This window comes from Dasypus novemcinctus, chromosome 5, assembly GCF_030445035.2.
Source record: "Dasypus novemcinctus isolate mDasNov1 chromosome 5, mDasNov1.1.hap2, whole genome shotgun sequence".
Classification (NCBI taxonomy): domain Eukaryota; kingdom Metazoa; phylum Chordata; class Mammalia; order Cingulata; family Dasypodidae; genus Dasypus; species Dasypus novemcinctus.
The window spans coordinates 131,569,455-131,594,745 of NC_080677.1; the positions used below are offsets into that span (position 1 = coordinate 131,569,455).

General features: G+C 49.4%; 1 protein-coding gene, 1 long non-coding RNA gene and 1 other non-coding gene across 5 annotated transcripts in view; 1 reads left to right on the top strand and 2 right to left on the bottom strand.

Moving 5' to 3' along the window:
- Nucleotides 1-20: 20 nt before the first annotated feature.
- Nucleotides 21-2,232, bottom strand: LOC139439047 (uncharacterized). Its single transcript, XR_011648892.1, has 2 exons — nucleotides 2,124-2,232; nucleotides 21-146 (listed from the first exon to the last, which is right to left on the bottom strand). It is a non-coding gene; the product is annotated as an uncharacterized lncRNA (long non-coding RNA).
- A 494-nt stretch (nucleotides 2,233-2,726) lies between these two features.
- The window catches only part of AGAP3 (ArfGAP with GTPase domain, ankyrin repeat and PH domain 3), a 67,967-nt gene continuing 45,402 nt past the window's right edge, over nucleotides 2,727-25,291 (top strand). For all 3 annotated transcript variants that reach the window (XM_058297997.2, XM_058297998.2, XM_058298000.2), the window contains exon 1: nucleotides 2,727-3,133. In XM_058297997.2, coding sequence (XP_058153980.1) covers nucleotides 2,803-3,133 — 331 coding nt within the window. In that variant the 5' untranslated portion in view covers nucleotides 2,727-2,802. The remainder of the gene's footprint in view (nucleotides 3,134-25,291) is intronic.
- On the bottom strand, nucleotides 12,578-12,681 carry LOC111764097 (U6 spliceosomal RNA). Its single transcript, XR_002796790.1, has one exon. It is a non-coding gene; the product is annotated as a U6 spliceosomal RNA (small nuclear RNA).

The following is a 25,291-nucleotide window of genomic DNA, read 5'->3' on the forward strand; positions in this document are numbered from 1 at the left end:
CAGGGACCGGTGCGGTTAGGTTTTCGGGTTGCACCAGCCCCCAGAGGTTTGGGCGGCCTCAGGACCGCCCCTCTTCCTTGCTAACAGCCAGGGCATCTGTCACTCCAGAAACCAACGTCACCTGGAGCATGTCGCAGCGTCCCTGTCTGAGATAAAATGATGAAGGCTCTGGGAGGTCGAAGCCTAGAGCTCAGGCGACCCCAACCTCGTCCTACGCTTCTGTCAGGATGGACGCCAGAAAACCCCTTGCCCCCCAGACTGTTTCTTCAGCCTCGACTTCAGTACCCGTTGGCTGCCCCACGGTTGCCCACGGTGGCTAGGCTTTCCCCTCTCCCTGGTTTCCTTCTCCACCTTGCTTGCCCCTTCAAGAGGGTGGAAGAGAAATGGACTTTGGAACCAGTGAGGAATATAAATCCCTTATCCTGTGCTTATCAACTGTGTGACCCTGGGTAGGTTACTTAATCTCTTTTTGCCTAAGTTTCTTCCTGAAACATACCTCATAAGGCAGTTCTAAGGAAAAAAATGAGCTTTTTTGGTGGTTTGTTGTTGTTGCTTTGCTTTTTATCAGGGTGAAAACTATGTAAGGTGTCTATTACCAGTAGGCATTTGCTCACCTAGTGTCAATACGCTCCTCCACCCAAGCCTGAGCAGGGAAATTGGGTCTACAGAGCGTTACTGTGAAGACAGTCTTCAGCCCTCGCCTGGCCTGGGTCCACTAATCTTGTGGGGGAACCCTCCTCCCTCCGGGCTCCTTTAGCACAGAAACCTCTTATCATAGCTCTTACCTTCCAGTCTTGACTAAAAATAATCTACCCTAGAGTTCCCATAGTATGTGCCTACTTCGGGGGAAAAGATACCCCAAATATTGCTTTGGGAATGTCAGTTTGGATTTATAACTTACAGAACTAATTTATCTTTAGTTCTTTCCTTCCCATTCATTTATTTCTTCTACCAACATTTATTAAATGCATATTATATGCCAGGCACTGTGCAAGAAGCTAGAAATACAGCTTGCCCAGGAATAAAGGAAACAGACATGTAGACAGCCTGCCAGTGCTGATACAGGTGTGTGCTGCTTGCTGGGGCAGTACACCGGAAGAGCTTTTACCCTCAGCATCTCTCTTGGGAGGCCCTTAGTGCAAATTCTGGCCGTTAATTCTCATTAAGCATCTAAGCTGTTACATGTTGCTCTTAGAGTGACAGAACATCAGAACTAGATTTTCTGTCAACTATATTTCACAAATGAGGTTCAGAGGGTACAAGACATCCTTTAGGTCACAAAGGTAAATTGTAACCTTTCCCAGGTGCTGGGGAGCCGTCAGGTATTGATTAGCTGGCACCTGATCCTTTGGAAGTTACCAGATATTTAAGAATGTGAACGGTTTGTCCTGAGACAGAGTTGTGTGGGTAGGTGAATTGGGGGGGGGGGCACTGAATGCTGGGGAAAGCCCCAGCTTGGCCTGACAAAATGGAAATGCGTGTGAAAAGGATGACATGGACTAACTGTGCCAGAGGACATCTGAATAGAGTTCTGGCAGGCCAAGTGACTGGGGCCACTGCCCCCCACATGCTACTTCTTGTGGATTTTAGGAAAGGTTGTGGGGGGAGGTGACTGGCAGAACTGCAGTCAGCTGTGGCATGGTATTGCAAAGGAACTGGGAAATCAAAGGGCCCCAGGAAGGATGGGTGCCCAAGGGAGAGAGGGCAAGGAGAATTAAGAGAGCCATGTGGGCTCAGATGGGTCTCTTGAATGGGTTGGGTAGAAGGCGTAATATTGATTCCTCCCTCTTTCTCCTATGTACTAATGGAGTACAGCTGCAATATGTGGTCCCTCCCCAATCCAGCACTGGCAGGGGCCTTTCAGGAGAGGCAGGTCATAAGAAGATATGAGTGGGGACATAGTTGTTCACAGGGCCCCGCTTAGAATCCCGGCCTCTGTACTGCTGCGGGTAGTGGAAACACCGGGCATAGAGCCAGGGAGAGAACCCCAGGGGCAGGGTGGTCACTAGGGCTGACCTGGGGGCCCAGGGACAGGGGAGCCTGTGTCCAGAAGGCAGGAGGACGTGAGAAGCAGCCGGGCCTGGGCAGGAGGCCCTCCTCGGCCAATCGGTCGCGGTAATTACCTCCCTGACGGGCGCAGAGGCTGTTCAGGCACTGTCCGGAGATCTGACACCCCGCCCGGACCAGTGCTGGGAGGCGAAGGCTACAGCCCGGGCCTGGGAGGAGCCCAGAGCAGCTGTCCTTTCAGAGCGGGTGGCCCTTGGGGCGGCTGTGGGTGGGGGTTGGTGAGGAGGCGGAAGGGCCGAGGCTGGGGTGGGAGGGGCCGGGGACGCAGAGGCTGGAGCACTCAGCTCAGGGGTGGAGGCTGCTGAACGTTGAGCGAGGGGCGGGGGGTGCTAGGGTCGTGCGTGCAGGAGGGGCGGGGGTGGTGGGGAGGGGGGCTTGGGCTGCGTGTGCCGGAGCCGGCGGGGGCGGTGGTGCGTGCGCATGACGCGGGGGGAGGGCCCGGGCCGCGCGCTCCCGGTCCCGTTGTTGTTGCTGCTTGAGGCTGGCTGGAGGCTGCGGGATCGCGGCACCGAGCATTGCCGGGTAGCGGCGGCTACAGCGTGAACGGCGGCGGCTCCTGGCCTCGGCCTTGGTCCCGGCCCGGGCCCCGGCCCTCGGCCCCCGGCCCCCGGCCCCATGCACTAGCCCCGCGCCGCCGGCTCGGTAGTCCCGGCCCCTTCAGTCCCGCGCGCCCGCCGCCGCAGCTCCGCCCCGGGCCCCAGCCGGGCCCGACTCGGGCTCCGCGGCTCCGGAGCCATGAACTTCCAGGCGGGCGGGGGACAGAGCCCGCAGCAGCAGCAGAGCCTGGCGACTCCGGGGGGCGGCGGCGGCGGCGGCGGCGGCGCGGGGGGCGGCGGGCAGTTCGGCGGCTCGGGGCCGGGGGCCGGGGGCGGCGGCGGCCCCTCGCAGCAGCTGGCCGGCGGGCCCCCCCAGCAGTTCGCGCTCTCCAACTCGGCGGCCATCCGGGCTGAGATCCAGCGCTTCGAGTCCGTGCATCCCAATATCTACGCCATCTACGACCTGATCGAGCGCATCGAAGACTTGGCGCTGCAAAACCAGATCCGGGAGCACGTCATCTCCATCGAGGGTGAGCGGAGCCGGGGGCTGCGGGAGCCGGGGCGCCTTGGCCCTTCCGGCCCCGGCCGGCGGCACTGCGGGGCTGGTCTCGGCACGCCGTCCCTCGTCCAGGGTCCTTGAGCGCCTGAGGTTCGGGCCACGCGGCTTAGTGATCGGCGGCGCCGCACTAGCGGCGTCCAGGCTTCGTCATATCTCATTAGGGGTACTTTGGGGCTGAGGGCCGGACCCACGTCCAGGGACACATTTTCTACTCGAGGTGCTACCGGGCGCGAGGGTGGCGTCGCCCCGGGACGGGTGCGCTCGGAGCCGCAGAGATTACAGGGGGCTGGAGCCAGATGTGGTCAGGCACGGCCCGGGAGGGCGTGCGCGGCGGCGGGGCCTCGGTAGGCCGAAGGTGGGGCCGCCGCGGGAAAGGCATTTAAGCAGCAGCTCGGTCCCTGCCCCGCGGCGGGCAGGGAACTAGTCTCCGGTTAGTAGATGGCAGCTTTCCCGGGCCCAGCTCCTGCGGGCCCCTGAGGGTGGCGCTCGCTGCGCCTCGCCCTCTCCGGCTCACGCCCCCCCACGCCGCAGCTGCGGAGCGGACTGCGGGCCGGGCCTGGAGGGTGGCTTCCGCGCAGCGGCCGCGTGGGCGGCGCCGCGGCGCCTTAGCCGGTGTGCGGCGGGCTCCCGACACCCGCCGCTGATCTCCCGAAAGCCGCGGGGAAGGCGGGGCTGGAGGCTGCCGGGCGAGCGCTGACTGACTTCCAGGGACGCGCGCCCGGGGTCGGAGACCTGAACTCCCAGATCACTAAGCTGCCCAGCACTCCTTTCTCTGGGCTCTTGGACCCTGGGCTTGAGGCTCCTACAGGGCAGGAGAAGCGGATGCGAGCTACTGGCAGAAGCCCCGGGACCCCGGGTGTGGTGGGGGCCGGCCGCATCCGCAGTCATCCCCGGTGGCATGATGACCTTTGAGCGGGAGGCGGGCAGATGGGCCTCGCTCTGGGCCATCTGCTTCCTCCTCCCGCTCCCTATTTGAAGGGGAACACCCACCAGCAGGTGGTAGGTTTTGGCCTGAGTGGAAATGCCAGGGATAGTGCAAGGTCTTTTGCTGACGACATGGAGTTGTGGGCAGGGCCGCGTCGGGTCCTTGGCCTTACCCTCTGCTCCACTCCTGCCTTCACCTGGCTGTGCGAGTCTCCCCACGGTCCTCCTGAATGCCACCTTTCTGCTTTCAGAAGCCCCCATACCTGAGGAGCATTTGGTCTTTCGCGAGTAGAAAAGCCCATTTAGAGCTGATATACTGTCCTTTTGTTGTAAGGGCTCTAGTCTGACTTCCTTTCTGTCCTTTTCCCAACCCTCTTGTCTTTTCCTCTTAAGGCTGAATTCACCGTGAACTAATTAGGTGACAGAAAAAACTCATTAGCATGGATCTGAGCCAATGGCCTGAATCACGGTTGTGGCTGGGGACCTGGAGATGGCATTTGTGTGACTGGGGGCCCCAAAGAGGAGGAGAGGACCAGTTTTTCTTTCTAGACCTGAAAGGAGTAGGGGTGGGGAGAGACGATTTTCTCTGAAGTTTTACAATACCTCTGATGAAGTAAGAGGAATTCCAGATCAGCTCCAAGATAACCTCTCCAAGCTCCTGTTGCACCGTGAAGACACTGCTAGAGGGATAGCCACAGAAGGGATGAGGGAAGAAGCATTGTGCCACAGAACCCTTCCCAAGGAGTGTGGTTGGGCCGGAAGTCAGTCCAGTTCTGGATCTCCTCTGATAGTGACCCAGCCCCAGTTCAGGAGGTCTCTGGGGGAGCATCTTCTGCTCTGAGGTGAGGGCCATGGTTCCTAGGCGCACTTGGCTTTTTCACTGCCATCTTAAGTTCAATATAATAGGCAGAATTTCCCTCTTAGAGCCCTCCCCCATGGCCAGCTTCCCCATTGTGGTTTGGAAATACCCCATGATTCCAGCTGCTTAGCTTGGAAGCTTGGTATCACCATCGCAGAATCCTGGGACCCGATGTCTCATTGTCACCAGACCCAGCTGCTGCTCACACATCCTTTCTCAGCTCTCTTGCCATTTCCCCTTCATGATTCTTGGTTCCCTGCTCTTTCTTGGCAAGGACTCCCAACCTCTTCCCCCCCTACACTTCTTTTTTCCTCTCTCTCCTGGAACCCATCTTTATTACCCACCTCACCCCTGCTTTCCCACTTGTGTCTCCCCAGCTCTTCTGCTGTAGGCAGGCCTTAAAAAAACCCAGGAAAACTCCTCCAATTTCTGTCCTATATCCTTCCTGCAGTTCAGTCTCTTTCCATCTGCTAAACCATATTGCTTCTGTCCTGCAAAGCAGCATCCCCCCCTTCTTTCCCCAGGGTGGGAGAGGAACAGATTCTTTAGGGCGTTTCCCTTGCTCAGCCTGGTCTGAGCCCCCCACTGCTCCAGCAGAGCAGACCTGGGTCTTTGCTGTTACATAAACACTTCCGTCGCCTTGGATGCTAGATCATGTGTTTACTAGGATATGAGCGTCTTAGTGGAAAGGGATGACATTTTCAGAGTGTATGTTAATAATAAAGCTTCTGCCTCACTCTGATTAATATTTCGGTGAATGATTTGTCTGTCCCAGCCTGAAGGAAGCCTGGGAGAGGTGGTTGGAGGATATATTTGGGACTGAAGACCCATGCTGGGTCCTGCTGTCCCCTTTCTGACCCCGTGTCCAGAGCAGGAGGAAGCAGAGAAACATTAGGTTTTCCTGTGTTTCAGAGCAGGATTCTAGGGGAGGCAGACCATTTTGAAAAGTTCCTTTCCCCTGAAAGGCCAAGGAAAGGGGAAATCTGTCCACCACCTTGGTCTTCAGGGACTGAAAGAAGTACAGCCATGAGCTAAGGACTGAGGGAGAGAAGACTCCCTATGTGCAGAGCCACCCTCTCTTGATTGGTGGGAAAACCGAGGCTGAGAGAAGGGAGTGGTCCAAACTGATATAGCCAGGGACAGTACAGGGTTGCAGACACGAGCTCTGGCCCCTGGCTCCTGGCTTGGCACTCTTCAGGTAAAGACGCTTCCCCAACTCGCTTGGGTGTCCTGGCTCTGTCCTGGAGAGAGTGGTGCAGAGAGACCAGGGCCTCAGTCCAGATGGCAGGACAACCTGGGCACGGGAACAGGGACGGTGGGCCAAGCAAGCCTAGAGTGTCAAGAAGCTGTTGGGAGAAAACAGCCCTCCAGCATCCCAGCAGGTGTCCCCAGCTGAGGAACACCTGGGGAAATCTGGTGGGAGGTGGGCAAGCTGCAGGGTGGACCTCGCCTCCTCTGGGCGGGGGTGCAGGGGTATGGAGTGGCCTGGGACTACGTGTGTGTATGCCATATGGTTACTATTGTGAGAGCAGGAACCCCGGGCTTTGTCAGCCTGATGACTTTTTTGTTTATCCTTTGTTTCTCTGACCCCCCCTTTTTTTTCTTAACAGTGAAGTTCCTTTAGAGCATTCCAGACTGCCTCAGCTGGATTGTTCTCTCACTTACAGCTGGCTCAGTCACTCGCTTACTCATTCGGTTAATAGTTTGGATGCCTACTCTGGGCTCTGGGCTTGGTACGGTTCTAAGGAGATGGGCTTTCTTCCTGCTTGGATCCAATCGAGGCCAGAAGGAGAAGAGGGAGCGCTGCAGCTGTGAGCTCCGAGGGCCCTCGCCTCAGCCAGGCCTGCCTGGGGGCTTTAGTGTTTGTCAGGTGATTCCATCCTGACAACATCCTGTGATGGAGAAGGGACAAAATTAGTTATATCCATTTTAGGGACAGGAAAGCTCTCGCCTGAGCTTATTTGTGCTGTTTACTGTTCCTTGGCAGGGATTTCCCAACCTGGCTATTTTTCACACTTTCTAAAATAGGCATTCCTGAGGCTCCCTCCAAGGAATCTGATTCAGTAGGTCTGGGATAGGGGCCCAGGGATCTGCATTTGTACCATTCCCAGATGATCTGGGTAATTATCTGGTTTTAGGAGTGAGTGCCTGGGGGGAGGAGGGGTTTATTTAGGCCACTGCACGCAAGGGCTCTAGGAATTCTGAAAAGAAGCATATGAACACATAGTGGGTACAGCGGCCACGGCCAACCGCTTTTGGTCCAGATACCTTTATTTAGCTCCTACGGTGTGGCCCACTTGCACCTAGCACAGTATCAGACAGGCAGGAAGAACAAAAGGGAGTGGAGGGAAGAGGAGCTCTTTTTGACTCTGGACCCAGAAGGTGTGGGCTCAGCACCTCCTCTCCAGTCCTGGAGCTGGTAGGAAGAGGGGACCGGTCTGTAGGAGGTGTGGAGGGTGGATCGGGGAGTGGTAGGATTTTAAGAAAATTAAAGCAAAGGTTAGAGTTTTGGTAAGACTCCTCAAGGTCACGTAAGAGGGATGGAAAGATGGGCACCTCTGCGTGGCCTCAGATGACATGATTTCAGGCAGCTCAGCAAGAACGAAAGTTCCCTGACACCTCCCCCCAACTCATTTATTCCAAGTTTACTGAACACCTCCAGCTTGTTGCCACGTGGAAGATACCATATAAATAAAACAGACCTTGCTCTTAAGGAATACCTGGCTAGCACATACCACTTATCTTTCTATACCATTTATTTCTTCCATTTTTTTTTTTAAGATTTACTTTTTTTTTGTTTATTTCTCTCCCCTTCGCCCCGCCACCCACCCCCAGTTGTCTGCTCTCTGTGTCCATTCACAGTGGTTCTTCTGTGACCGCTTTTATCCTTATCAGCGGCACCGGGAATCTGTGTTTCTTTTTGTTGCGTCATCTTGTTGCGCCAGCTCTCCGTGTGTGTGGCACCATTCCTGGGCAGACTGCACTTTCTTTCGCGCTGGGCGGCTCTCCTTATTGGGCTCACTCCTTGCACGTGGGGCTCCCGTACGTGGGGGACACCCCTGTATGGCAGGGCACTCCTTGCGCACATCAGCGCTGCGCATGGGCCAGCTCCACAAGGGTCAAGGAGGCCCGGGGTTTGCACCGCGGACCTCCCATGTGATAGGTGGACCCTTTATCCATTGGGCCAAGTCTGCTTCCCACTATTTATTTCTTTAATCAGAGGTGTGTGTGCCAGGCATGGGGGTTGGGGAAAGCTTTCTGCGAAGAGGGAGCATGTTTGCAAAGGCAGTAGAAAGTGTGAAAGTATGTAGTGGTATTCAAGGAGTAGAAAATTGGTTAATATAGCTGGGGCATTGAGTCCATAGGTGACAGGTTGATGAGGCTGGCAGGACGCTGGGTTAAGAGGTTTTTTGCTTTCTCCTATATTTATTTATTTACTTGCTTTACTAGAGAAGTAGGTCTACAGAAAATCATGCATGAAATACAGAGTTCCCGTATGCCACTCTATTATTATTTGTTAATTTTTTTGTTAGAGAAGTATGTTTACAGAAATATGCGTAAAATATATAAAATATGGCCTTCCCATATACCTCCTATTATATGAAAAGAAAGTTTCTAAATTAAGAGAAGTTGCAGGTTTATAGATAATCGTGTATAAAATAGAGTTCCTATATATAACCTTATTATTGTTATTGTTTGTTAATATAATTTCTTTAGAGAAGTTATAGGTTTATGGAAATATAATGCATAAAAAATATAAAATACTGTATTCCCATATCTCCCCCCATTATTAACTCTTTGCCTTAGTGTGGTACTTTTGTTACAGTTGATGAAAGCATATTATAACTGTACTATTAACTACAGTCCATAGTTTAGAGTGTATTTCTCTATCCTGTTAACACCTTACATTAGTGTAGTATATATGTTACAGTGCATGAAAGAACATTTTTATAATTGTGCAATTATGAACGATTGTCCATTGATTACAGTAGTGTTCACAGTGTTATACAGTCCTGTGTTTTTGGTTTTTTTTTAACATATCCTATAAAGTTATAAGTGTAAATGAGTCTACTCTACCAGCTGTCAGCAAATCTTTGGCCTCAGAAGTGGAGGGAAAGAAGAGGCCTTTTTGAAAAGCATGAAGAGTTTAGGGGAGTTGAGCCTTGGAGAAGACAGATACCCCTTCCAGGATCTGCAGCCCCTTTGCAACATTGGCTAAATGTCCACCTGTGAACCTTTGGCTTGACTCATTCTTTTTTAAAAATTTAGGTAACTTGAAATTAGTTTAATCAGATGGATTTTCACTTGACCACTACCTGCCTTCCAGGCGGTAAAGAGCAGGTAATTTGGAGCATGGATCTGACTGAGGTCTTGGATTAGGGAGGTGGAAAAGGGAGGTAACCTAGACCACCTGCTGTGAGGATGCGGAGAGGGGCTGGTCTGGTATTCCACCAATTAACATTTCTGTGTCAACTAGGCTGTCTCCTGGAGTTCCTAAGAAGGCCTTTGCAGTACTTCAGGACTTATTTTCCCATAGGCTCTTATTTCAGTTGTGCAAATATCTCTATTTAGCAAATGAACTAGCCCTGGGATTCTCTAGATTACATAAATTCCCCAGGGCCACACAGAACCTGGGGTGTTCACCTGTTTTTTCCACTCCAGGTCTGGTTTCCTCCCCCTTGCTCACGAGGACTGAAATAAACTTTGGTGGGCCAGGGTGGAAACCTGTCAACCCTTTGAAGTTGCTTCTAAGAGAAGATGCTTTGTTTTTTGAGCTACCAGGCTGGGGATTAAACCTGGGGCCTCAGGGTATGTGGGAAACCAGTGCTCAACCACTGAGCCAGTCAGCTCCCCTTGGTTGTTTTTTTCCGTTTGTTTGCTTGTTTATTTTTTTGTTTTTAGGAGGCACCAGGAACGGTACCAGAGACTTCGCGTGTGGGAAGCAGGTGCTTAACCGCTTGAGCTACATCTGCTCCTGGGAAGATGCTTTTTGAGATTCCAACAGACCTCGAGTTCAACTTTTGGAAACATTTAGAATATGATGGAAGGGTGAATTAGAACTCCTCTTCCTTGCTGTAATTTTATTCTGGGTGCCTTGAATCCCTAACTGAACGGTAGCTCTGTGTGGTATCTCTCCCTTCCATGAGTAGCATGGATATTACAGGTAGCAGATAGATACTTACCACATAATACTTAAAAACTATTAAAAAATTGTAATTAAGATATAGATATACGTGACAAAAGCAGTACACGTGTGTTATAACTAATTCAAATAGAAGAAAGTGGAAAGAAAACTATCTGTACCCTTGCCTTCCATCTCCCCACAGACTGATGTGCTTCCCTCCAGCCTTTTTTCTATCCTATACGTCTATACTATTAATGGTTTTTTGACTGATTTCATATTATCCGTGTTTCACACAAAGGTGTGATTTTTGTGGAAAACCCTTCACCTGGAGAAGGGGAGCCAGAGAACAGAGTCACAAAAGGAGGCTCCTGTATTTATTCATTCCCTGGGCTGGGAATTGGGGTGCCTCACTACTTCTTCTTAGCTCTGCCACTAACTGGCTGTGAGAACTTGGGCAAGTCACCCCACTGCTGTGGGCCTGTCTTCTAAAGTCACATCAGGTTGTACGTATGCAGCTAGCTGTGTCTTTGCACGCAAATATTTGAACCCACCTCAGTGTCAGCTATCTGGCGTTGGGTCCTGTGGGTCCAGTAAGGAACTGAACTAGAGTCTCTAAGCTCCATTTTCTGCCAGAAAGTTCTGAGCCTGCCTTCTTTCGTGCAGCACTTGGAGATGTGCTTCCTTGGAAACCTCAAGGACCTGATAATTAGAGGAGATCCTATAGGGAGATATGAGACTTTCTGTGCCTCAGTTTCTTCATCTGAAATTGAGAGGTAATGGTACCTGACTCATGAGGTTGTGCCAAGAATTAAATGAGGTCTTACTGTGTAATGCATTCAGAACAGTGCCTGGCACCTATTAAGCACATATTAAATATTAGTTGTTAATTTAAAAGACTGCATAGTATTCTACTTAAGGGCACACTGTTGATTGTACAGATCCTTGTACATTACATCTTTGTATGCTTGTCTGGTTATTTCCTTTGGACAAATTCCCAGAAGAAAGTTATAAGACTAATGGGTATGCACATTTTCAAGACTGTTGCTACACATTGCCAGTCTGCCCTCCAGAAAGGCTGCTCCCATTTCTAGAGGTAGAGAGACCAGTTCCTTGCCCCACCTCCCTGACCCCTCTTTGCCCATTTGTTAGATAAAAACACCATTATATAATTTCCATTACTGTTTCACTTATTGCGTTTGATTCCCAGTGAGAGTCAGCATTTAAAAATTAAAAAAAAAAAAAAAATTTCTCTCCCTTCCCCCCCGCATTGTCTGCTCTCTCTGTCCATTGGCTGTGTGTTCTTCTGTGTCTGCTTGCATTCTTGATAGGCAGAACTGGGAATCTGTGTCTCTTTGTTGTGTCATCTTGTTGCGTCAGCTCTTTGTGTGTGCGGTACCACTCGTGGGTGGGTTGCGCTTTTCTCATGTGGGGCAGCTCTCCTTGCCGGGCACACTCCTTGTGTGAGGGGCATTCCTACACAGGGGCACCCCTGTGCAGCATGGCACTCCTTGCATGTGGCAGCACTGCGCATGGGCCAGTTCACCACCCTGGCCAGGAGGCCCTGGGTACTGAACCCTAGACCTCCTATATGGTAGGCAGACACTCTTATCAGTTGAGCCACATCTGCTTCCCAAATAAATTTTTTGGTCATTTATATTTTTAAAAATTATGTTCCTAGCCTTTATTAATTTCCTCTTGGTTTGTGACTCTTTTTCTTATTAAGTTTAATAACATTTTAATCACTTTTAATTGTAATTTTTTCAAAAGCTACATTGCTCTGTTTGCCCGGAGGAAGTCACTGTCCTGGTCTCGCCTCCTGCTGACCCACCCTATGCCATGAGCTGAGCTGGCAGAACTGCCCTGTGGGCCACTAAGAAAAGGTTTTCGTCTTTATTTTCCTTTCCCTTTTCTGTCACCATCCCTTCTTGACACTGTTGTGTGCCCGCCTACAGCAGTTTCTCTTCTGCCTTTGAATTGGATGTTCTGATGGCTTACAAACCCCAAGGACCAGCTCCTAGAGTGGGACTAAAGCCCAGTCACAGCCCCTCAGTGTGTGTGTGGGGGGGTGGGGCTGGGAGGTTTTAGACCCCATTCCGGGGTTCCTAACTCCCTGCTCCTGGGGGCGCTTCCAGTCCCTTACCTCTGCCTGGTCTCTTGCGGTGTGAGTTGGAGATCAGTGTTCTGCCCATAGAATTTTTTGTTGTTGTTGTCTTTATTTTATTTCTGTAAAGATGTATTGATTTATTTATTAGTAGTGGTTAGGAGCCCAGGCTGTGGGGTGAGGCTGCCTAAAGATCTGAATCGCGATTTCCTGCTTACTGGCTGTTTGATCTTGGGCGAGCTGCTTAACTTTTCTGTGTCTTGGTTTCCTCATTGGTAAAATGAGAATAATCACCCATTCAGGGTAGATTTGAGGATCAAATAAGTTAATATATGCAAGGCTTTTAGAACAGCACCAGCCCATGATAAGTGTTCAGCATGTGGCTATTTTTTCATTATTCATAAACTAGATTATGGAACGCTTCATGAATTTGCGTGTCATCCTTGTGCAGGGGCCATGCTAATCTCTGTATCGTTCCAATTTTAGTGTATGTGCTGCTGAAGCGAGCACCATAAACTAGATTATGAATTGCTACCTTTACAGGGTTATTGTAAGGATTAAGTGAGATCATGTGAGTGTATGTCTCTGACTCGGTGCAGGTGTGGGGTAAGTCCTCTAGTAGTGTTTCCCGAACCTGCGTGTGAGAACCTGGAGTGGCAGAGTTTGGGCTGAGTTGTGTAACCTGGCCAGGCTGGGGGGTAGGGACCATGGGTGCCGAGTTATTTGATGGACAGCAGGCCCTGGGAACCACAGGGCATATAATGTCCCTTCATTTTTTGGCTTTTATCGTGTGTGTACGGTAATATATATAACAAAATTTGCCATTTTTTTTTTTTTTTAAAGATTTATTTTCATTTATTTAATTCCCCTCCCCTCCCCCGGTTGTCTGTTTTCTGTGTCTTTTTGCTGCGTCTTGTTTCTTTGTCCGCTTCTGTTGTCGTCAGCGGCATGGGAAGTGTGGGCGGCGCCATCCCTCGGCAGGCTGCTCCCTCCTTCGCGCTGGGCGGCTCTCCTTATGGGTGCACTCCTTGCGCGTGGGGCTCCCCTACGCGGGGACACCCCTGTGTAGTAGGGCACTCCTTGCGCGCATCAGCACTGCGCATGGGCCAGCTCCACACGGGTCAAGGAGGCCCGGGGCTTGAACCGCGGACCTCCCATGTGGTAGACGGACGCCCTAACCACTGGGCCAAAGTCGGTTTCCCAAAATTTGCCATTTTTAACCATTCTTAAGTATGCAGTTTGGTGGCATTAATTACATTTACAAAGTTGCACTACCATCACCACAGTCTTTACCAAATTTTTTCATCACCCTAAACAGAAACTCTCCTCAAGAAGCAGAAACTCCTCCTTTTCCTTCCCCAGCCCCTGGGAACCTCTAATCTACTTTCCATTATTTTGCCTTTTGCTGAACGCTTTTTTCTCTAGTACAACACTGTCCCTTAGAAATATAATGTGAGTCATGTGTGTAAATTTAAGTTTTCTTGTAGCCATAGTAAAAAAGGTAAAAGGAAACAGGTGAAATTCATTTTAATAATATATTTTACCCAGTATGTCCAAAATATTTTCATTTCAATAGGTCATCAATGTAAAAAATTACTAATAAGATATTTTATTTTCTTTTATTCATACCAAGTCTTCAAACTCTGCTATGCATTTTACACCTGCAGCAGCTCTCAGTTTGGACCAGCCACATTTCAAGGGCCAGTGGCCACCTAAGGCTAGTGGCAATGGTATTATTATAGAAGAGCAACTTTTTCATTTATAGCCTGTAAGAGAACAAAAGAATATCTGTTGTCAGAATTAAATAGAGAAGTGTATCCGCCTTGATTCATACCAATCTTATAGCATTGTGTTTCAGTTTAAAATATAATATGCCTTTCGCATATGTACTGTCATCTTCGAGTACCTGCTAGGTGATGAATAGCAAACAAATCCATTTAAAAGTGTTACTGAATCCACAGTAGCTTTTTCTCACTGAGTATTTTCTTAAGATCTGAAAATACAACTACTGTTAGGAGGAGTTGTTTGCAACATTTGTTCATGTTGAAGGGGTTTTTACGCTCCCCATTTGGGAACCACTGATTTACTTAGTTCTTCTTGATGGAAGGTATAGAGTGAGTCCAGGCCCTGCTCTTGCAAGAATATGAATCAGAGTGCATGTTGTCTGGGAGGAATTGTGCCATGGGCCTTTATTAGTCATCATCTTAGTTACTCGTTAGCATCTTCCCTAGAAGGGGTTGGCCAAGGGCCTCGGTATGGCTCAAGTCATTTTAATTTGGCAGCTTCATCCCCGGCAGCTCTACTCATCTCCTCCTCCCTTCACTGTCCTGGAAACTAACCCTAAATGAGGATGAGGGGAGAAAAGGCAGGCAGGGAAACCACTTGAATGTTCCTGCAATTCCCAGTGCCCGAAGGCTCTGGGATCAGCGTATCCAGTGCCGGCATGCCCCAAAACTGGCCAAGCCTTCTGAAGGGGCCCAGAAGTGGAAGTGTGTCCTGCCCACAGGCCTCTTGGTAGACAGGACCTGTGTGAACAGAACAATTAGAGAGCTAGCCGGGGTGCTGTGTATCAACTTTCTTTCTTTTTTTTTAAGATTTATTTTTTTATCCCCCCCCCCCCCCCCCGGTTTGTCTGTTCTCCGTGTCTGTTTGCTGCGTCTTCTTTGTCCGCTTCTGTTGTTGTCAGTGGCGCAGGAATCTGTGTTTCTTTTTGTTGCGTCATCTTGCTGCGTTAACTCTCCATGTATGCGGTGCCATTCCTGGGCAGGCTACACTTTTCTTTCGCGCTGGGCGGCTCTCCTTACGGGGCGCACTCCTTGCGCGTGGGGCTCCCCTATGTGGGGGACACCCCTGCGCAGCAGGGCACTCCCTTTGCACATCAGCACTGCGCATAGGCCAGCTCCACATGGGTCAAGGAGTCCCGGGGTTTGAACCGTGGACTTCCCATGTGGTAGACGAACGCCCTAACCGCTGGGCCAAGTCCACTGCCTTTGTATCAGCTTTATATGCTGATAAAATAAAGTGCTGAACTGTGTCATACACAGTTAGATAATAGGGCAGTATCTAATAGGGTGCTGACTGGGAAGCTTGGACAGTAATGCAAAAGGAGTTGGAGAAGGGAGAGACCTATGGGTAGGTTTCTTGGGGCGGGGCAAGATCAGACATCATTTTGCAGGCCCAGAGAGAGTGGAAGGGACCAGATTAAAGGTCCCTTTTTAGCAGCAGAGCAGGGCCAGAACCCAGGCCCCTAGTTCTTTTTGCATTGAGATGTCCTTGTCCCAGGTCACAAAGAGGAGAGGTGGGCTGCGCATTCCCTTTCCCCTTCAGCTGTGATCTGTTATGATGGTGCCAGGATGCCACCTGCCCATTTCACAGTTTCTCCTAACCCCATCCTGCCGTTACAGTTAAGGCAGGGTCTGGTATTGTAGGTTATTTTTTTCTCTCCTTAATTTATGCTAAGTATTGTGTTTGTGTTTTTTGTATAATAGAAAGTTTATAAACGTAAATAAATAATAAAGACCCTCTTAGCCTGTAGACCTGGGTTTGTATTCTTGTCTCTCAGCTTTTCTGTCTGTGAACTAGGAAAACCTTTTCTACTGCTGCTTGGAGACTAGATGATTATGGATCATGTCCAGGAAGGAGCATTTTATAGTATTGCAGCACCTGGTGGGTGAGCAATGAATTGCCAGATCTCTTTTCCTAACTCTCTTGTCAGGGAAGGTCCCAGATTCTTTACCCTGGGACCCCAGTAGGGACAGCCTTCTGCCTTTACCTTGGATGGGCAATCCAGCTCAAAGTATTTCCCACCCATGGGCCTGTTGATAGGGCATGTGTGAGGAAAACAGTGAACTAGCTGGGATGCTGCGTATCAGCTTTATATGCTGATAAAGTTATCTCGTAAAGATCTTGTTCTCCCCCAACTTCCTTACTATTTTGGCCGGAGATGCTCCCCTTATAACACCCGTTCTCTTATCCCTTCCTGTGTTCTAGTCTCCCCTTACTAGCTGGATTCTCGGGCTGTTTGACCCTCCTGGCCTGGGTCACCTGTGGATGCTTAGAAAAGGTCCTATTTATTGGTGTATCCCATGCCCTGACCGTCTCTTGAGTGATCCCTAAACATCAGAGCAACCCCACAAGGGAGGTGTTACTGTCCCCATTACGTAGAAGAAACGAGTCTCATAGCAGCTAACGTTCGTTCAGCCTTCCTCAGGAAGCTAGGAAGGGGCCGAGCTGGGATTCAAGCACCCTTGCTCTCATGGCCCACCTTTGCAGTTCCCAGGCTGCACACCCACGTCATCCTTGCCAGCCGCACCCAGCGACTTCTCCCACGGGGACAGACCACACTGCTTGTGCTGGGCTGGGGGGCACTGCTCTCTGACCCCAGAGTGCTGGCCTGGTGTGTTGGTCACCTGCCCCATGCAGGCCAGCCCCCCAAACCCCACCTGGCACACCTGTGCATCCTTCAGGTCTTTCCTCCAGAAAGCCTTCCCTGGTCCCGTCCCTCCTGTGGGCTCTCAGAGTCTTTGGGGCTTTTCCCCGTCCTTTCCTGGCTTTGGTCTCATGTTGGTGTCACTTTCACTCTTCATAGAGCCCCGAGTAGGTGGGGCTGCCGTGGCACTCCTGTATCCCCAGCCCGGTACCGGTACCGGGTCCGGCTCAGTGAGTACTTGATGAGTGGCCGAGGAGCCTTTTCCTTCTAAGGGCTGCCACCGTGCTATGATCCGTTATAAAAGCAAGCAGTGGCCTGCTGGCCCAGCTGTGCCCCACGTCAGAAAGGGGTACACTTTGGATGTGGAGGTCCTCTAGAAAGCCCCCAGCCCTGGGTAGATGGCTAGCATGATCTGTTGCCTCCTTGACCCTCCACCCAGCTCCAGAGGACACATTTCTGGTTTGATGAGGGCAGTCGAGTCTGGGCCAACCTTCCAGAACAACCTGTGGTGTCCCCAGCGCCCCAGGCCGAACAAGACCTCGCCGGCTCTGAGGGGGTGATCAGGTGACAACAAGAGCTGCCCTCACCTCACTCCCACTCCCACTCCCGAGTGGGGGGCTTGCGGGCGCTGGGGGAGGTGTGCTGAGGGCAGTCAAATCCTCGAGGAAGGAGCTTTGAAGTCTCCCACAGGAGGCGCCTGCACAGTGCCGCCCCTTCATGGGCCGGAAGGGGAAGAGGCCTTTTATGGTAGAGGCCAGATGTTCTCTTTTCTGAGGCATTGTTGTCCCTTCTAAATGGAGCCTCTTTTCCTCTTTTCTTCCAGTAGGAATGTGGGGAAAGGGGGGCCGGAGACAGGCCCTAAAGTGGGAGGCCTCCTATTTGAGTTTTCAGAAAGTGTTGGGGCACTTTGGTTCAGTCCCAGGCTGCTGCTGCTCTCTGAGGGCACAGTCTGCATCCGGTGCCGCACTGACCCCCGAAGAAAGCGGAGATGTCCTCCCTCTAGGAGTTCACCTTCCTTCTTGAGGAGAAGCTGTGGCACTGGAAATAAGAATATCCTGTTGCTGTTTTTTTTTTTAGTGTGTGCCTTTGACAGGTGACCCAGCTCTGGCCTTAAATAAAAACCGTGTCCCTCAGTTACCTACATAGTGAGTAAAGCCTCTCTGGGAAGTGTGAAAGTAATCGTCTGTCCCGGCAGGCCCCCGGGGAGGTGAAGATTAGGGGAGAAGCCAGTTACTGACCGAGAGCAAGCTGGGGTGGCCTCCCTGCTGCCGCAGAGCCATAGGGGTGAGGGGGAAGCCAGGGTGACAGCAGGCACGAGACCTGAGAGAGGGAAGAAAACAGAGGAGCCCCTGCTTCTCCCCCGGGGGTGCTGCGAGGGCCTGCCTGGCGCCTTGGTGGTGCCTTTGTTTTTCTGTGTGGGGCAAGGTGGTGATGAGTTGGGCCAAGCCCTCTGCAGGGGAGGGTCACTTGAGCCCAGGTTGGGGAAACCAGTGGTGTCACACCAGGAAAGGGGAGGGGTAGGACTGAGACCTGGCCCCAAGTTCAGTTTAAAATTGACCCCCTGAGGGGTTGAGGGGGCATCTGTGGGGCAACTCCCTGGAGTGTGGGAGGATCTTTCTTCCCCTAAGACATGAGGAAAAGGCACAGATTTAGAGTTCCTCCTTGTGTGTCCCTCGTTTTAGGCCGGTGGGGGTGGGGGTGGGGTGGAGGAGAGGGGCCAGGAAAGATGGCGCCTGGGGGAGTGGGCACCCAAGGGAGCGGAAGGGCAGCGTCCCAGGACAGCCCGCAAAGAGAATCCTTTTCCTCAGTCTGTGAGAGAACAGCCATCCTTGAGAGCGAGGGCCGGAGACACCCCACGCCTCTTTTCTTGGAAAGAGAGAGCCCTTTCTCAGCCCCAGTCATAAATTCATGCACAGTGACCCGGGCGCTGTGCCAGGACTGGGCAGCGGAGAGGCGGCTGTGTGAACCGCGTCACTGGGGGTGCAGGGCCGTGGTGGCAGAGGGAGGCAGAGGAGGTAGTGACAGGCTCTGTCGGGAGATTCGGGCCCTGAGGGTGCCATAGGAAGGAGTGGAGCGGGGCTGAGCACCCTCTCAGGGCTGGGGGGGCACCGGGTGTGTTTGGGGTGGGGGGAAGCTGTGTAAGTGGCTACTGATGAGGGTGAGGGAGGTGAGGTCGGAGAAAACTAAATTCTCCTACCTTCTTTCGAGGAGCTTGAAATGAATTGTGCAGAACGTGCACACTGAGGTGCCACGAGCTTTTCTTTCCTAGGGTGCCACCAAAGCTTGAAGTTGCCGTGCTACCCGAAGCGGCTGTGGCCCAGGCTGGACCAGGGAAAGTGGTGGAGGGCGATTCTCTCTGAGCGAGAGACTGGATGACGATGTAACACTGAGCTGGCACCCAAGAAAAACAGTGTTTGCCGAAAATCAAAGAATTTTATTTCACGACAATATTGAGAGAGCGTGGTGAGGGCGGTAATCGGGTTTTTACACAGCGGCCCAGTGCTGCAGGATGACCAAATGAATAATGTGCTAAGTGTGGCTGCTCTGCTAGACTCTGCCAGACAGTCTTTTACTGGAGTAGTGATTTTATTATAAAAATTGCTGGCAAGTGTGTTTTTAAAGTATTCAAATATGCCACCTCATACTCTACCACTTTGTAGTTGTACTGCAAATGCAAAAAGATTGACAGCTATGACTGTGGGTGATAGGGAATTGCAGTGTTCTAAGCCAGGAGTAGCGTGATCAGATCAGGTATCTCAAAAATAATAATAAACACTATGACTTTCTGTTAGGACCTGTTAAGTGCTCTCAGTGCTTTCTTATAGTTCTTGTATTCATGTAATTATTGGAACAGTCCTACATGGCAAGTCTTATTATTCCCATTTTGCAGAGGCATGGAGCTGGTATTTGCCTGAGGTTGCTTGTTAATAATAGCAGAGGGAAGCAGATGTGGCTTAAGTGATGGAGCTCCCACCTACCACATGGGAAGTCCCAGGTTCGGTTCCCAGGGCCTCCTAAAGAAGACAGACAAGACAATGCGCTGACACAGTGGGGTGGCACAGCGAGCTAATGCAACAAGATGATGCAACAAAGAGACACAAGGAGGAAAACACAATGAGACCAAACAAAGCAGGGAGTGGCTGAAGTGATTAGGCGTCTCCCTCTCACACAGGAGGTCCCAGCTTTGGTTCCAGTGCCTCCAAAAAGAAGAGGAGCACACAACGAATGGACATGGCAAGCACAAACAATGGAGGGTGGGGGGACATAAATAAATAAATAATAAGCCTTAAAAAAAAATGGCATAGGCAAGACCCACAGAGTCTGCTTTAGAACCTGTGCTCCTAGCCATACGTCCTACTGTGCCATAAAAAACAAAGGTAAACTTTTTAAAATATAGGAGACAATTAGAAGAATGATGTCTAATATTGAGATAAAAGAGCTCTTCTTAAGTCAGATATAAAATGCAGAATTTATAGAAAAAAAGGCGACTTTCCACCCCAGCTTTAAAATTTTTTTAAAAATAGTTATATATAATTGTCAGTGTCCTTTTTAAAAAATAAAATTAATTCAGTTGTGATTTTTTTTTTTTAAGATTTATTTTATTTACTTTTTATTTATTCCCCTCCCCACGCCCCCCAACAGTTTTCTCGTCTGTCTGCTCATTGTTTGCTCACCTTCTCAGGAGGCACCAGGAACCGAATCCCCTGGGACCTTCATGTGAGAGGCAAGTGCCAATGGACTGAGCCACATCCGCTCCCTATGGTTCATGGCGTCTACTTATTGCGGTGGGGGTAACATCTAGCTCGTTGCGGCAGGAGGCTGCATCTGCTTGTCTTATTTTAGGAGGCACCAGACCCAAGCCTGTGACTTCCCATGTGGTAGGCAGATGCCCAAGTAGTTGGGTCACCCAAGTTGGGATTTTTGTTAGTTGCAACCAAATTCTCCTAGCTTTTTATTTTGAAAACTTTTTTTATTTTGAAAAAATACGATATTGAAAAAGTCAATGTTAACATTTTACTCCATTTGCTTTCTCCCTCTTCCTGTCACTCTCTCGCCTGCTCTCTCTCTCTCTCTGCGGCATTCTCTCTCTCTCTCACACACACTTTTTTTGGTAGTAGTTGTCAATAGTTGTAGACATGACATTCTGCCCTAAGCACTTCTGTAAGCATTTCTAAGAGTCAGTATATTCTTTTACATAACCATAATACCAGTATCACTCCTAAGAATATTATTTATTCTATAACATCATTTAAGAGTTCATCCAAAATCAGATTTCCTCAATTATTCCAAAAAGTCTTTTATAACTCGCCCCCCCCCCCCCGAATCAGTATTGACTCAGGATATAAGCAGGATCCAATGCCATATTATTTCTTTTCCATAAACATAGACTTTTTGAAGAGTCCAGACCAGTTTTCTTGTCGAAAACCCTTATTCTGGATTTGTGTGATGGTTTCTGCTTGGTGTTGTTTAAGTTGTTCCTCCACCTCCTGTGTTGATATTTTGTAAACTGAATTTAGGACTAGAGACTTAATCAGATTTCAGTTTAAACCCTTTGACAGAAGTACTTCGTATTCCATCATATCCAGTCCTGTTGTGGTTCTGTTAAGGTAACAACTAGCAGATCTCTCATGGTAAAGGTTCATTGCCTTCCCCCCTTTGTGTTTAGTAAGTAATCTGTGGGGGGATGCTTTGGCATCTGGGAAATGAACTGTTCCCCAACAACCTTTCATCCAGTGGTCCTCTGTTATGTTGGGGTTGCAAAAGGTAATCTTCCGAGTTCCTTCTGCAAGCATTAGCTGATATTCTACCAAAAAGAGTTTTTCCCCACCTCACCTTTTGTTTGTTTGTTTAAATGTTATAATCAATTATAAAATCAAGAGATTTAGCTATAATTTTTTGTGGCAAAAGAATAGGAGAATTTTCTTTCAATGTGCATATACCAGATAAACTGTTAACATACCTACAAATTGATAAGGAAGAGATTTTTAAAACCCAAGAGCAACACAGGCAAAGGATGGGACCAGGCAGATAATTCGGAAAAGAAGAAATGGAAATTATTGATGAGCATGAAAAAATGCTCAGATCAAAAGAGCAGGTGCTGGCCCTGCCCTGACCAAAATGGTAAAGAAACCTCAGGGCTCTGTACACCTACAGAAGCTTGAATAACCAGCAGTGAGTGGCCGAAACATCTCTCACAAAGCTCCGGAAAAAAGTTAAAAGCATTGCAGTCATAGGGCAAGCATCGAATCAAGACGAAAGCCAGTTAAAGGCGGTAGGGTCTCCTGGCCACCAGGCTGGCTCCTTCCCCATCCCTCACAGCCTTGGGCTTTGCGCCTCCTGCTCCCAGAACTACATAAAGGTTGGGGGACAGAGGCGTATAGGAGCACAATTTGTGTGTGCTGTTGAAGTTAAGTTGGTCTTAAAGCAAAAGAGATTGTTAGAGATTTAGAATATTAAATTTGGGCGGTGGACTTGGCCCAGTGTTAGGGCGTCCGTCTAGCACATGGGAGGTCCACGGTTCAAACACCGGGCCTCCTTGACCCGTGTGGAGCTGGCCCTTGTGCAGTGCTGATATGCGCAGGGAGTGCCATGCCACGCAGGGGTGTCCCCCACGTAGGGGAGCCCCACGCACAAGAAGTGCGCCCCGTAAGGAGAGCTGCCCAGTGCGAAAGAAAATGAAGCCTGCCCAGGAATGGTGCCGCACACATGGAGAACTGACACAACAAGGTGACACAACAAAAAGAAACACAGATTCCTGTGCCGCTGGCAACAACAGAAGCGGACAAAGAAGACGCAGCAAATAGACACAGAGAACAGACAACTGGGGTGGAGGGGGAAGGGGAGAGAAATAAATAAATATTTTAAAAAAATATTAAATTTATGCTCCATGGCTTAAATACAAATACAAAGGAAACACTAGCAAATATGCATGCTCATAGAGACAAAAATTATAGTACAGGTTGTTAGGGGTTGGGGACAGGGCAGATAGGGCATTAGTGCATAATGGCATAAAGGATTTCTGTTTTGGGAGATGGGAAAGTATTAGTAATGGAAGGTGGTGAGGGTATCACAATATTGTGAATATGATTAATCCCATTTAAGGGTATGCTTGGGCATGAGATGGGCAAGCTTATGTTGTATATATGTTCCAACAATCAAAAAGAAAAAAAGAAAGAGCAAGTAAAGAGACAATGACAGTTAAATGTAATGCATGTTTCTGGGTGGATTATAGACAGTAAGTTTTTTTTTTTTTAAGATTTATTTATTCCCCCCCCCTCCTTGCCTGCTCTCTGTGCCCATTTGCCACGTGTTCTTCTGTGTCCGCTTGTGTTCTCATTAGGTGGGAATTGATCCTGGGACCTTCTGGAGTGGGAGAGAGGCAATCATTCTCTTGCGCCACCTCCGGTCCTTGTTCTCCAACGTCTCTTATTGTCTCTCTTCTGTGTTTCTTTTTGTTGTGTCATCTTGCTGCACCAGCTCTCTGCGTTGGCTGACACTCCTGTGTGGGGCGGCACTCCCGTGCAGGGTGGCACTCCTGCATGGGCTGGTGCTCCACGTGGGCCAGCTTGCCACATGGGCCAGCTTGCCTTTACCAGGAGGCCCTGGGCATCAAACTCTGGACCTCCAGTATGGTAGACGGGAGCCCCACTGCTTGAGCCACATCTGTTTCCCTAGACAGTAAGTTTTAAATCATTTGATTTCTTGAACTTGATAACTGCACTTAAAGTAGTTACATAAGTGAATATCCTTGTTAGGAAATATACATGACAGTATTAAGTATTCAAGGAACATGATGTATATACAACCTACACTCAAGGTTTCAGGAAATGGATTGGTAGATAGATGATAGAAAGGAAGAATGATGTGGTAAAATGTTAAAACTGGAGCTGGGTGTCTAGGTTAGGGGTATGCTGGAGTTGTCTATATGGGGTTCGTATTATTTTTATAACTATCCTGTAAGTTTGAAAGTATTTCAAAATAAAAAGTTAAAAAAAGGGGGGGGCATAAGTATATATTCTCATATATATATATGAGAATATATAATTTCTCATACTTATGAGAGCATGACAAAATGAGCATTCTCATCAGTGCAGGTGGGAGAATGGCAGAATGAACCATTGTTTTGGAAAAATGATTAGGCATCACCTTTCTGTTTTATTTTGTTGTGTTTTGTTTTAGGAGGATCCTGGGATTGAACCCAGGATCTCATACGTGGGAACACTCAACCACTGACCTACATCCACTCCTGAGGCATTACCTATTGACATTAAAAATTCAACCTAACAGAACTGCTTTGAGGGTTGTATCCTATAGAAAGAAAACACATATGTGAATAGGTTTCATTGTTTTTTTTCTTATTTTGAGGGCTGACTTTCAATAGATTGTAGTGAGGATGCTGCTCTGCTGTACAAAACCCCAACCCAGAAGCAGCTCATCTACGAGTAGTTTAGCACCAGGTTCCCCACTAATGTGCGGTGCGTGATGGGCGAGGAGGCATCCCCCTCTCTGGCTGCGCCCCTTTCTCCAGGATGAGGGGCTTTCTACACCGGACCCTGGTCTGACGGGCTGCGGGGGGTGCAGCATGGCCATGCGCCCACAAGGGCCTGCCGGTGGGGCGGCGGAGGACTGGCCAACCGAGGCCCTGCAGCACTGCTGTATCGTTCTGCGGGGGTGGGATTCTGACTTAGAGGCATTCAGTCATCATCCCACAGATGGTAGCTGTGCATAGGTTTTTATTATAGCCTTTTTTTTTATAGGTACCAAGAGCTCAGGATTGAACCCCGGTCCTCATATGTGGGAAGCCCACACTCAACCACTGAGCCACATTGGCTCCCCTGAGTTGGTTTTCTCGTTTATTTTGCTTGTTGTTTGTTTTTTTTTCAGGAGGCACCAGGAACCAAACCTGGGACCTCCCATGTGGGAGATTCGGGCTCAACCGCTTGAGCCACATCTGTTCCCATTCTCCTGCATTTTTTACATGGGTTCGGGTAACATACAATTTCACACCTTGCTTCTAAAGGAAAACCATAAGCGCCTCCACCCATGCTAGGTAAAAAAAAAAAAAAGTCTTTGCAAACACTATTTTAAATGGTTGCATAATATTTACTATATGGATAGACATATTTACTATATGGATTTCCACTTTGGTAAACATTTAGGATTTTTTACTTTGGAAGTGCTGAGTTTCTTTTGGCTTAAATCTTTCCCTCTATTTCAGGTGGTCTTCTAACTTAGGAGTTACCAGGATGAAAGTATGACATGTATAAAACTCTCTTCCCTTCACACATGTGACTAAGTTGCTGCCCAGTCAGATGAAGCCAGGGATGGACCTGAGAGTAGCCGTCAGGGTTTTTTTTTTAGGATTGAATATGCTCAGCCACTGAGCTTTGCCTGCTCCACATGATTGCATTTTTGTTTTTAATTTTATGTTTCTTTGAGTACCAAATGAGAGCGAATGGTTTATTATGTTTATTGGACATATGGAGTTTCTTTAGTTATTTAGAGGTTTTTTTAAAAAACTAATGTGGTGGGACATGACTCCTGGGGATGAGCCTCCCTAGCGCCAAGGGATTACTACCAATCACTAACTGGAGAAGCAACTAGAAAGAGACCTCGAATAAAAGGGTCAACTCAGACCAGCAGAGTATCTCAGCCTTCATATTGGATCAAGTGTTAAAAACTGCTCTTTGA